Source organism: Pinus tabuliformis, chromosome 1_1, assembly GCF_031772625.1.
Source record: "Pinus tabuliformis cultivar Carrire ecotype Pingquan chromosome 1_1, CPIR1, whole genome shotgun sequence".
NCBI classification, from domain to species: Eukaryota; Viridiplantae; Streptophyta; class Pinopsida; order Pinales; family Pinaceae; genus Pinus; species Pinus tabuliformis.
In genome coordinates, this window is record NC_142297.1 from 764,836,820 (window position 1) to 764,850,096 (window position 13,277).

A 13,277-nucleotide genomic window follows, 5' to 3' on the forward strand; every position below is an offset into this window, starting at 1 on the left:
ATATCAATTTAAAATAGAAAGACCATATTTTAATATGCAAATGATTTAGTATTAATTCAGAATAGAGGAAGTTCGAAGATCTTGTTTAGGTTCATATTTAAATAATTCAGTATTAATTCAAAATAGAAAAGGGGTGGGCTTTTTGTAAACTGATTTCAAATATCAAAATTCCAAAAACCGGAATTGGTATGGTTCAGAACACTCTATTTTAATAAAAAATGAAATAGAGTAGCTTCAGCTAAAAAAATTTAAAATCTAACGAAATAAAATAATATTCAATCAAATTTAACGGAATAAAATAATATTCAACTCACCTTATTTTTAAAAAAGAAATTATTTGTTTTATAAAAATATAAACATATTCTTGGTCAATCGAAGTAGGTATTCGCATGTCATGTTGTGAGACGGAGAAAGAGAGAGACAGAATCTCTTTCTTGGTCAATCGAAGTAGGTATTGCGCATTTTTCAAGGGCGGAAGGCTGCCGCTGACCTATAAAGAGCTTAGGCTAAGTTCTCCCCTTTAAAATTTCTGCAAAAACGTTCTTGCGCTTTAAATCCCTTGTCACTGATCTCTGTGCATGATCTTAATACTTCTATTATTTCTGTCCATACGATTCGTGCAATGGAAAACGCAACTGCCCACCAGAACAGCGATAGCTACCGTCGCCCTCTCTTCTATGTATTACAATTTTTTCGGACTTGCCCGCGCATCATCACTCACCTTCTCTTCTATGTACTGCAATTCCTTTGGACTTGCCTGCACATCATTTGTTGCATTCTCCATTGTGTAATCCAATTCTTTCGCTTTGTCTTCTACGTATTGCGATTCTTTTGGACTTGCCTGCCCATCATCTGTCGCCTTCTCTTCTATGTATTGCAATTCTTTCGGACTTGCCTGCTCATCATTTGTTGCCTTCTCATCTATATATTGCGATTCTTTCGGACTTGCCCGCCCATAATCCGTTGCCTTCGCTTCTATGTATTGCAATTCTTTCGGGCTTGCCTGCCCATCATCCGTTACCCTTTCTTCAGGAGTCCTTATTATTCGTCGCTCTCCTCCGCGGCCTGCTCTGTGTCGACGTTTTATCCAGACTACGATGTGTTCATAAACCATCGTGGTCCGGATGTCAAGGTCAACTTTGCCACCCATCTCTACAATCGCCTTGCTCCTTGTGGATTCCGAGTTTTTCTAGACAAGGACGAAATGCGGGCTGGACTCGATATTACTTGTCAAATTAAACACGCTATTGAGACCGCCTCTATCCATATTGCCATCTTCTCTCCAGGGTACGCCGAATCTTCTTGGTGTCTCGATGAACTTCATGAAATGTGGAAGACCTGCGAATCCGATCGGGCCATCCTTATTCCCGTATTTTATGGGGTCAAGCCTTCTGAGGTCCGGTGGACCGCTAAGGGACCGTATAGTGAAGCTCTGCGCAGCCACAAAACGAAGCAGCGGTTCAATCCCTCTTGGGTAGACGCTCTTTCTCATGCAGCAGGAATAAGTGGTTTCGAGCTAGAGGCGTGTAATGGGTGAGGACTCTTCTCCACTCACTAATTATTGTTATGGGTTTAAATTTGTTGGATTAATAGGGGTAGGGCACTTTAAGTAGGCGTTTCTCACTGGTTCTTTTACACTCTAATAATCAGGGACAATGAGAAGTTATTGGATGAGGTCGTGGGACGCATATTGGAAATAGGTAAAAAAACACCATTGAAGTATGTCACCAAACCGGAATTTCAGAAGACAGTGCTATTGCAGCAGCGTAGCTCAAGGGCCATGGTTGTGGGAATTGTGGGTCCAGGAGGAGTTGGAAAGACTGTGCTGGTCCAAGATTTCTTCGAGAGCAAGAGATTAAATTATAGTGGATCATGCTTCTTATCTGATGTCAAAGAAATCTCTGGAATTTCCTTGCAGAGGACAGTTATTAAGGATTTGGCTAAAACAGATGTGCAAATTAATACTATTGATCAAGGTAGAGATGAGCTTAAAAAGTGTATCTCACGTTTAAACGCTTTTCATGCTCTTATAGTCTTAGATGACGTGGATCATGCCGATCAACTGGATGGGGTTTTGCCATTTAGGGATATCCTCGGTTGCAAGAGCTTGATTTTGGTTACGTCTCGTGACAAGCAAGTCCTCAAAAGCGCTGGAATATCAGAAACATCAATTTATAATCTAACAGGTCTGGATACACCACGTCCAAAAACGAACTTCATATTAGGAAGCGATATGTTCAAAGAGCTGCCATCTTCTCTCGGTCAGCTTAGTAGCTTGACGAAATTGTGGCTCCATGATTCCCCGAATTTGAAATGTTTATCCGGTTCCTATAGCCTGCTGAACCGGTTGACAGAGCTGAACATAGTGGACTGTGGCATAATTTCCTTGTTGGAAGATCTCGCGAAGATGAACCATCTCGAAGTTTTCAGAGTATACAATTGTTCAGCATTGGACGAGCTGTCATTCAGAAAGGATGTAAGTAAAGTATTCTTTTTACGAGATGGGAGAGTGCTAGACGGGTCCTGTAAACGCTCTGAGGCTCCTCAAGGCACCTGTCTTCAAGCCGTCAGTCCCAAGCTTAAACATCTCTGGATCAACTCTTGTATAGATCTTGTGAAGGTTGGATCATTGCCAGAAACACTGGTAACAGTGGACTTGAGCTATTGTAAGAAATTGAGAGAAATAGAAGGGCTCCGCTATCTGGCAACACTAGAACAGCTAGACATAAGTGGGTGTGAAGAAGTAGAGGAGCTGCCAAGTCTGGAACTGTTGAAATCATTGACGAGCTTGAAGGCCTGTAGATGTTACAACCTGAAGAGCATACAAGGGTTGGACAGTACAAATCTTCGAAGACTCTATGTTCGCAAATGCCCTGAGCTACGAGAGCTGCCAGGTGTCGAACATTGCAAGTCTTTGGAAGAGTTGGATGCTACTGATTGTCCTCAAATCCAATGGGATGATAGAGTGCTCCAGCAACTGCGCCAACGTCTGAAGGCCGGCCTCATGACGGTCATGGGTGATCATTAGATTAGGGGATTCGCTTATTTATGTGTGAAGTAACTCTAGAATTTTGTAAGTATTGAAATTAAAACCCTGAAAAGTTCATATTCAGTTCTTGCAAGTTGTAATACATATCGCAATGGATTCCAATTCAAACCATTGTGGTCAATTTTTTGCGTTTTTTTCTTTGCTGAGCTTTGACTTCACAACTCAAGTTAAAAAAATTATTTTGTATAAAATATTTATTTTCTAAATATATGATATTAAATTTTATCACCTCTTTTAAATAGTTTAGTTTTAATCTTTTAAATTTTCGTTTTTAAAGAATATTATTTAATTAAATTTATCTAATACATATTTGAATCGTTTAGTTTTTTATAATTTTTACGATTTTAAATTTATTTATGTATTTAAATTTATAATTTAAATCAAATATTTAAAGTTATAATTAAATCAAATAACAATTTTCCGAAATATTAAGTTACGTCATTTCAATTTTCATCAATATATTTTGAGATAAAATATTATTTTTTAATAAATAAATATTGAAATATATTATATTAGCAATTGTACCGAGGTTATAAGGAAAGAATGTAAGTGAATAACATATGAAGAAGAGCATGGATGTATATAGATGTATATTGTGTGATCTAAATGTAATTTAAATGAAGTGAAAAAATAACTTTGATGTTATTTTTGATGGGCAACCTTTTATAATTGGGACTTTTGTGTTTCCTTTATTATTTGAAAATTCAAATAAAAAAGAAAAAAAAAATAGATTTTTGAATAATGGGAAATTCAAATTGCAAGTTTATAATGTGAGCGACAAAGATGCCAAGATATGTAAGAAGGGTGAAACGTTGCTAGTTTTCAATGAAATCTGTAGTTGAATTTTTTATATCCAAAGCAATACTACGAAATGGTTTGTATAGCAAAATTCCAACTCTACATAAGTTAGCGTAAGAGGGTGTATCTGTGGGTGGTATTTCTCAGGTCTACATTTCCATTTTTTTTGTTTCAATGAGGATATTATGACCGAGATATTGCCAGTTCTATAAGTAAAGTGGAGTGGAGGGGAGATGAACATGTCATGTATGCATCTATGAAGTGTTGTGATGGAGAGGGGGTGGTGCGGCCTTTTGGAAGACACATTTAGTTTTTTGGGCTAATATTCAAGGAAAAAAAAGATCAACTACAAATTGTGAGTGGAAGTTTTTGCAACATATGGTAGGTTTTTTATGCTTCAATGTCACAATCAAAAAGCGTTTCTGACAGGAATTTTTGAACTACGATGGTTGAAGGGCCAATTTTAGTTTAATTGAGCACAATTGTACATAGAATCTAGTGGAAGCTTTCAGACTTTGTTTTTCTTGGTTGGTGAAGAATGAAAAGGGTTTGAATGTAATAGGTGTGAGTGTTCAATGGAGATGCAATGTGAAATTGGTTAGCAAGCATGACAACCACTTAAACAAAGATTGAGATATCATATCGAATGCATCATCTACTATAGAACATGTTCCAAGAGAAAGAAAATATATTCCCACGATGCATTTCAACATAATATCGATCAATGAAATCAAATCGACAAACATAAACTCGATTGTTGATGTTATTGGTGTTGTTTCTAATATCTCCCCTCTATGCACTATACATAGAAAATATGGATCTGAAGTTATGAAGCAAACAATCCACCTTCAAAAAAGATATGGATATAGCATGGATGCCATCTTATTGGGGAGGAGGATTTGATGCAAGATCAAATGACATCTTCCCTTCACATGCCATAGGAAGTAGTCCTATCCTTGCAATTAAGTTTACTTGTGTCAATGGATTCGATGGAAGCAAAGGTGGAACTACATCAAAATCCATTGTTCTTGTTAACCTCGATATCAAAAAATCCCACACTCTCAAAGCATGGTTCGCAAAGGAAGGTTTAGCTACAACTTCTCCATCCTTGACTACAAGATATGCACCTTCTTTTCCAAACTACCTAAAAAAATAACACTTCTAGGCTTTCCAACATCGACACCTCTGATAAATTTACACCCTTTTAAGCGAAAGGTGCAATAACAAAACAATCGAAGGACGATTTCTATTATTTATTTTACCCTTCTTTCATTGTTGGGAATAGTGGGTATAAATGATTATGTTTGTTGGAGATTTGGGTTAGTGGAATCTAGATGGGATACAAAATGAGTTGGAGATGATTGTATTCTAATGCAACTAAAACACAATGTCTACTTACACTGCAATTGTAAACTTGATGGTCAAAGTTATGACAAGTAACCAACAAGATGTCTAGGTCCTCCACATGTCGAGGTAATACATTGGTTATTGTTGTAATATCTTGTGGGAATATTATTGTGTGGCCACTATATTTATATTGCACACCACATGCATGCATTACTTGGAGTATCGTGTTGACTCTAGCTATGAGCATTTCTTCAGTTTGTGTAAGACAAGCTAGGACAAAGGGTGGATAACCAGGCTCCATGTTGTTCCACAATGAGAAATAGTGATCGTTTATTTCATACATGCAAATGAAGAAACAATGCATGTTGTTAGAGATGTAGAGATGGATTCCAGGGTATGATTCAAGACAAATGGAACATGAATTTGTTGAAGGGAGTTTATCAATCCTTGCACGAAATTCATGATGTGCATGGGTAATGTGGGTTTTTTTTAAAGGATATGCTTTGGGAAAGTAGCTCCTTGGTTGCTATTATGAGACTGAGCAATAGAATGTTGAATTTTTTTCTATTCTCCATCAAAATTTGGACCATATGAGTTTGGGATAGAAGATGAACATTGTTATGAATTATTACCCCCTGAAACAATCCTATTGTAGGAAGGAGAGTTACTCCCTCCATTGGTATTTACCATAGGAAGAGTCGTTGGAAAGGGAACCAAAACAGCTACAACTAGGGTTTGTAAAAAATCTAACTAGGGTTTTGTAGAGCTTATTAGGCCTAATATTGATGTCAATATTAGGGTAAAATTTTGTCACAATCAACACTTGACAATTTTTTACCTATTTTAGTGAAAATATGGGTATGTTTAAATTCTTGGTTCTACTATTTTTTGAAACTATACATCTCCTAGTAGCCAAGATAGTTTTAGAGATCCAATGTTGAGTTATTCAAATAAGCAACATAAAATTTTCAAGATTAACAATCTTGAAATTTTTCAATTTTTAGAATTTTTTTCTTTTCTAATATCTGAAAGTATATTTTGGGTTTTATTCATAAGGTTCCAATTTATTTTGTTCCTCACAAGGATCTCATCAAACTAAGAACCAAATAGGTATTTTTGAAGTTTCAACACTAATCACATTTTTGGAGACCCAAAATTGAGTGCACTATGGAAGCAAATTTTTTTATCTATCAAATACTACTAATTGTTTCTTCTATTTTGGTCTATGTTTTTTTTTTTCTTTTTATTTAGGGCCATTTATAAAGCTCATTCATATTGACACCTTCATATACTTGTTCCTGTTATTTTTAGTAGTTTTAATTTTTTAAACTTTGTCCTTTTTAGTAGCAAGTCATACTTTTCAAGACCCAATTTGAGATTTTTGAATGGGCACTTTCAGATTTTCAAGATTTATATAATAAAAATACATAGTTAGAAATTTTATCTTCCTCAAAATTAAAAAATAGATTTGTGTAGACTTGGGAGAGATGTGCTCGAGGTTTAATTTATGTGAGGTTCCAACTAATTTAGGCATTAATGAAATCTATTCAAACTTTATCTAACCAATATATTAAAAGTAAATTTGAAGTTAAGAGACGATCACATTTTGTAAACACAATATTTGTTACAATGTGATAAAGAAATTAGGTAGCGATAAGGAGTGTTGATTTTTTACCTTTGTATGGTGATAATGCTGCTAAATCTTTGGCACTATAGAGGACAAGTAAATGATCACTTTAAGATTCTTCATTCTAATTGTAGTTGTTTCTATTTTTTGAAACTCTATGTTCCTTAGTAGCATAGAAGAACTTTATGGAACCAATAAGTTAATTGAATAAGTATTCAAAGTTTTTAGGATTTACTTACTTGAATTCTTCCAAATTTTACAAATTTAATCTTTGTTAAAATACGAAACTAAATGTGGATGCTCATTGTAAATATAAGCATAAAGTTCTGTTTATATGATGTTCTAGGTTATTTTCGACCTCTTTTAGAGAGAATCAAACAAGGCATAGTTAACAATATTTGAAGTTCAAAAAAGTAAACGCTTTCATAGAATTAGTATTGAGTATAATAGAAGGGTGAAGTTTTGAGGCAATGAGGATATTACTTTTGTTTTTGAGATTTTGTGCTAAATTTTCAGCACAATCATATACGAACTTTTAGTAGTTTCATTTTTTTGCAAATTGTTTCTTCTTAGTACCAAGTGATAGCTTTGGATAACTAATATTGAAATTTTCAAATAGGTAATTTATCATTTTCAAAATTTACAATCTTGAGAAGTTCATATTTTCATAAATTTTATCTTTCTTGATATGAAAGTAAATTTTGATACCCCTTGGATATATGAGCATAGAGTTCCATTTGTGTTAGTTTCCAAGTTATTCTAGCTCTCTATGAAAACTAATCAAACTTCGTCAAACCCAAGCTTTAAAGCAAAAAATTGAAGTATTTTTTTAGACTTGATATTAATTAACCATGGGGTTGAAATTTGATGGCAATAAAGAAAATACAAGATTTTGATATTTTTCTAAGAAATAAGGTTTTTTACTATTTGGTGCTATATTTAGAGAAAGGTGAGATGTGAACCTTCAAGTTCATGATTCTACTATTTTTAGGAGTTTCTAATTTTGTGAAAAAAGTTCTACCTTTACGAGTTCATTATTTTGGAGATTGAGTATTGAATTTTTCAAATTAGCACTTGCAAATTTAAAAAAAAAAAATACAATCTCAGAAAGATGAGGTTTTAAAATTTTATTTCTTGAAGTCTAAAAGTAAATTCATATGCACATTGGATAAGTGAAAATGGGGTTTCATTTATGTGACATCCCAAGCTATGTGGGAACTAGATAGGGTGTAGTCAAAATTGCTCAATGTAATTCATTTTATTGAGTATAAAAGTAGACTTGGATATAGATTGGATAAGGGAAAATGTAGTTTCATTTATGTGATGTTCTAAGCTATGTGGCGCCTCCATCAGAAGTAGTCAAACTTGGTCAAACTGAATCCTCTCTTGGTCAAACATGATAAAAAATTTCTTATACGAAAATATATAGTCAGTTAGGTAAAGGCACTTTGAAATGTTGTTGAAATACCTTTAGGTATCTAGTTTTATAAAATAATGAAAAAGCAATAAACAATTAGTGAATATTATAAATAGAACAACCACTAAGTTACCTATATCCTATAACATTCACTCTTTATAAACAAATAAATGAAAAATACAATACATTCTTTTCTACACATATGATTGTATTTGAATCATCGTCATATTATTAATGAAAATAACATTTCACTTTACAAACACACAATAGCATAAACATTGAATAATATTTTCTTTCATAGTGTTTTAGATTTAATATAAGATGAAATGACCATTTTTTAAATTCAAATTAAAATTAAAACAGTCAATATTCAAATTATTCTTAATATTTAACCACAAAAAACTATTTTAGATGTTTGTAAATTGTCATTCAAAAAAAATTTTTAATTTAATTTTAAAAAATTATATAAAATTCAATTTTGATGATATTTAACCATAAAAACTATTTTAGATGCTTGTAAATTGTCATTCAAAAAATGTGCTTAATTTAATTTTAAAAATGATATAAATTTCACTTCTGATTCTATTTATAAAATTTTCATGAAATATAATAATTAAAAAACAATTTTATTTATGATTAAAAAATTAAACATATCACTTAAGAAAATAATAAAATTTTCCACATAAAAAATAATCCAAATTTGACAACATATGTCTTATTTTGGCCTTCTTTAGCCCAATATTTAAGATATACTGTAATGTTATGTTAAACATTTTTATTCGGTCGTATTACATATAAATAAAAATAAAAATAGTTATAATTAGTAATTAAATCAGGCTAGATTTATCTTAAGCCCAGATCTAAAGATCAAATATCTTGAGATGCAAATGTCTTTGAAAATAAAAAGGGATTTGATCTATATCAATACTTAGTAAATCCAATATTAAAATAGATATGAATTGGCGAGAGAACAAACCAAACCTTTTAAAATAATTGAAATTATTAAACAATCTAAATTTCAAAATAATATCTCATCCTATTTTTACAAATAATAAATTCTTTTAAACTATCATTCAAAAAACTATTTAATTTAATTTTTAAAAAATATAAATATAAATTTTGATTCTATTTATAAAATTATTATGAAGTATAACCATTAAAAAATTAAATTTATTTACGACAGAAATTTTTAAAATATCTCTTTAGAAAATAATAATAAAAAATTGTATAACCAATAACCCAAATTTCACACAAAGACATCCCAATAATATCACATAATATCATATTTAATTAATCTAAATTTCGAAAATAATATCACATCTCATTTTTCACACCTGCGAGGCTATTTTCAAAAATAATAAATGCTTTTAACCCATAGCAATTCTTTTACAAGGAAAGCAACTCAAATTTCACAACCAACCTTCAATTTTCAATTTTCACAGAAGTCTTTTAAATGGAAAAAAACATTATTCCGTAAATGTATACTTCAACTACCAACCACCTAACAATCACTTTATTCACTAGTGACGTAAAGAATCACTAAATCACACAGTGGAATTAGTATAGAGAAATTGACGAATTTAATCTCAACATAAAAATAAAAGCCAATTTTCATTTAAATCAAATTATTTATAACTTATCAATAGAAAAATCAACTTAGGATTCATTTAGAATTAGTTATAACTATAGTTAACTAGCTATAATTATGGTTAATTATAATCAATATCATCCACTATATTCAACTTATAAATTAGGATTCATTTAGAGTTAGCTACAACCATGGTTAACTAGCTATTAATTATAGTTAGCTATAATCAATAGCATCAACTATATTCAACCAAATTTATCTGTAATGAATATTGTCTAATTAAAAATAACCACATTTGGCATAAGTCAACCATTATAAACATCGCAAAATGATATAACCATTGAAGAATGTCACCATCTAACTTAATCTCTGAAAAACATCGCATTATGATATATAACATTCTTCAACATAAAAATTTAAAATAAGTCAATCAAGATGAATCTCACAAAGCTACTTAATCATTGAGGAACATCACAATCCATCATATGCTTTCATGAATGTTGAAATGCAACATAACCCAAGCATTGAATCAACAAAAGTCTACTAATATGAACCTTGCAATGTGATATAATTGTTAAGGTATATCACAAATATGAAAAAACCCTTATGCATGTCATAATGCAACATAACCATTAAGGAACATAGAAATTCTATATAATCTAGCCAAGATAAACATGCATCCTCACCATTCAGGAACAACCCTTAAGACATATTGCAAGGTTACATAATTGTTAATGAACATCACATTTATGACAAGAACATTGATGAATGTAGCAATTCAACACAATTCAACCATGGTAAACATTGTAATGCGACATTACCATAGTAAACCATGGTTAAACATAATAAACTTGGCCAACCATACTCAACCATGGCTAGCCATGTCCAACCATGGTCAACCAAAGTGAATAATAATCAACTTAAGTAAAACATAGTCAACCATAGTTAAACTTGGTCAAACATAGTAAACCAAGTTTAACCATAGCGAACCTTGTCCATCTAAGGTTAACTATGGCTTCCCAAAGTAAATCATGGAAAACCAAAGCCAGTTATATGTAAACATGGTCAACCGTAGTAAACTGTGGTCAACTAAAGTTAACCATGGGAAATCATGATCAACCATGCTCAACTATAAATAAATTTACTCAACCATTGTAAAATTACATAAATTACAACCTCTCTTATATGCGCGCTCACAAAAATATTTGTTTTTATATTGTCTCTAAAGTTTTATATTGTCACTTTTAAGACTTTAAAAATTCCCCTTAAAGAAAACTAAATTTAATGGTTATAAAATTTTATTATCATTAATGCATATATATAACCCATTTAGAACCTATATTTTAAATTACAAAGTCTATTTATTATAAAAATTTCAAAATATCTATCCACGGGGCATACAATAGATGGTAATAAGGTGTGTTGTTAAGTCACTCCGTGATGTGAAGGTCACAGGTTTGAAACTCCATGGAAGAAAATACAATCATGTTAAGGACTTTTGTGGCCCAAGGTGAGTGTGATCCCTAGGTGATTTTGATAGCTTAAATTAATATTAACCATACTAATACAATCCTTATAACCTTAAAAATACAACCTTTAAAAATAAATATTAACTATACTAGTACAATCACTATAACCTTATAACCTTATAAATGCAACCTTAAAACATATATATATATATATAAAATTAATCTTAAAAACATCCAACTCCCAAAATGAAGAGGATGAGTGACTATCTTCACTATAACCTAATTTCAAATTTTAAGAAGGTGAAAATTCTAAGTGGTTGACTTTTAAGAATTGATTCTCTTTTAAGAGAATACTTAACATAATTATAATTATGAGAACAATTAAATTATTTTAAATATTAATGAATATAATAATAGTGTAATTATATAAGCCCCAAGGGTTAGTTCAGTTGGTCAAAATCAGTGCCTTGCCATCAGGAGGTCACAACGTCCATTCTCCCCGAAGCCCTTGGGGTTAGGTCTTGCAGTAGGCCGAGGGGCATCAGCCCAGATTTTTCTATGGACATAGCGCCACCCATTGACTAAGGTGTCTGTGAACCACTCTCAAATATATATATATATTAAATAAAAACAATTATATAAAAGATTTATATTATATTATATGATATTTCAAAAACACGCATTAATTTCAAACTTTTCAATATTAAATATATTCAAATAATTTAATATTAATTGATAAATTGGTATTCAACCCCTTCAATATTCCATATTAATTAAAAAAAACCATATGTTAATATTTAAATAATTTAGCATTAATTCAGAATAGAGCGAGTTTGAACATCTTGTTTATGTTCATATTCAATAATTCACTGTTAATTCAAAATAGAGCAAGTTCGAAGCACTCCTATGTGATAAAAAACAAAATAGAGCAAGTTCGAAGCACTCCTATGTGATAAAAAATAAAATAGTGTAGCTTCAGCTCAACAAATATTCTAACGGAGGAAAATAATGTCAAATTACCTTAAAAACATTAAGGGAATTTCTAAATAATAAGTATTTGTTCTATAAAATTATAAACATATATCTGGTTAATCGAAGTAGGTATTAGCATGTCATGTTGTACAGATTTTGAGAAAGAGAAAGAGCGAATCGGGCTGACAACTAAGCGACAGAGTCCCGACTCCCGCCTTTGACTAGGTGTACTCTTCAAAGGCACACGAATCACGAGCGAAATATATTTTGTTGGCATCTAGCTGACCTTTGGGGAATTTGGTATGTTAGAAACGCTCATATATTTGAGATGACTATGGCTGATATTTGGAAAACTAGTAAGATTATTGTTTACTATCGGGAACTTTTTTTTCCCTCTATTTGTCGCCTTACTCTTTCCCATCTTCTAAAGAACATTTGGTCTACCTTTCTTTTGGAAATTTTCGATGGAGCTTTCTCTTTTGATAATTATGGTTGCGGTATGGCAATTCACTTGGGCACTAAAATTTTCTTCATATTTCATTGATTCTGTGGATCAAGATCTAATATTAAAGCATAACTCCTCGCTCTTTAGGGAGTTTTGTTTTGCGCTAGATGGTTGGGCATTAGAGTATTAGTGGTCTTTGGAGGCTCTAAATCTATCACCAACTAGGCCAACAAAATTTGCAAATCGGAAGTCCCTTCTCTCACTACTTAGAAGTAGAGAGTTCGCGACCTTTCTCATGCTTTCAGTACTCTGACCATTTCTCACATCTACAGGTCTCAAAATGGTGAGGAAGATACACTTTCCAAATTTGGTTACAGTGCAGCTCTTAGACAAATTCATTTCCAATCTTTTGTTCATGGCATTCCAATGGAAGCTGGGCACATCGACATTTGAACTTTTCTTAACTTTTGAGGACTTGTTCCACAATTGAGCATATTAGATTTTCGAGCTTTTGGGACGTTTTTCCGGTTTACATGCAATTATTGTACACTCATCAAAAACATCA

General features: G+C 32.0%; 1 protein-coding gene across 1 annotated transcript; it reads left to right on the plus strand.

Annotated features, from left to right (window-relative positions):
• Positions 1–1,204: 1,204 nt before the first annotated feature.
• Positions 1,205–3,087, plus strand: LOC149216271 (disease resistance protein Roq1-like). Its single transcript, XM_089389888.1, has 2 exons — positions 1,205–1,533; positions 1,651–3,087. The coding sequence occupies exons 1-2, from the start codon at positions 1,205–1,207 to the stop codon at positions 3,026–3,028; spliced, it is 1,707 nt and encodes a 568-aa protein (XP_089246014.1). The 3' UTR covers positions 3,029–3,087.
• Positions 3,088–13,277: the final 10,190 nt, after the last annotated feature.

What these genes read in the sequence shown, in the direction of transcription:
- LOC149216271 (XM_089389888.1), top strand. Translation starts at nt 1,205, where the DNA reads ATGCGGGCTGGACTCGATATTACTTGTCAAATTAAACACGCTATTGAG. An exon ending in GAGCTAGAGGCGTGTAATGG is followed by an intron (nt 1,534 to 1,650) that starts GTGAGGACTCTT and finishes TCTAATAATCAG; the next exon opens with GGACAATGAGAAGTTATTGG.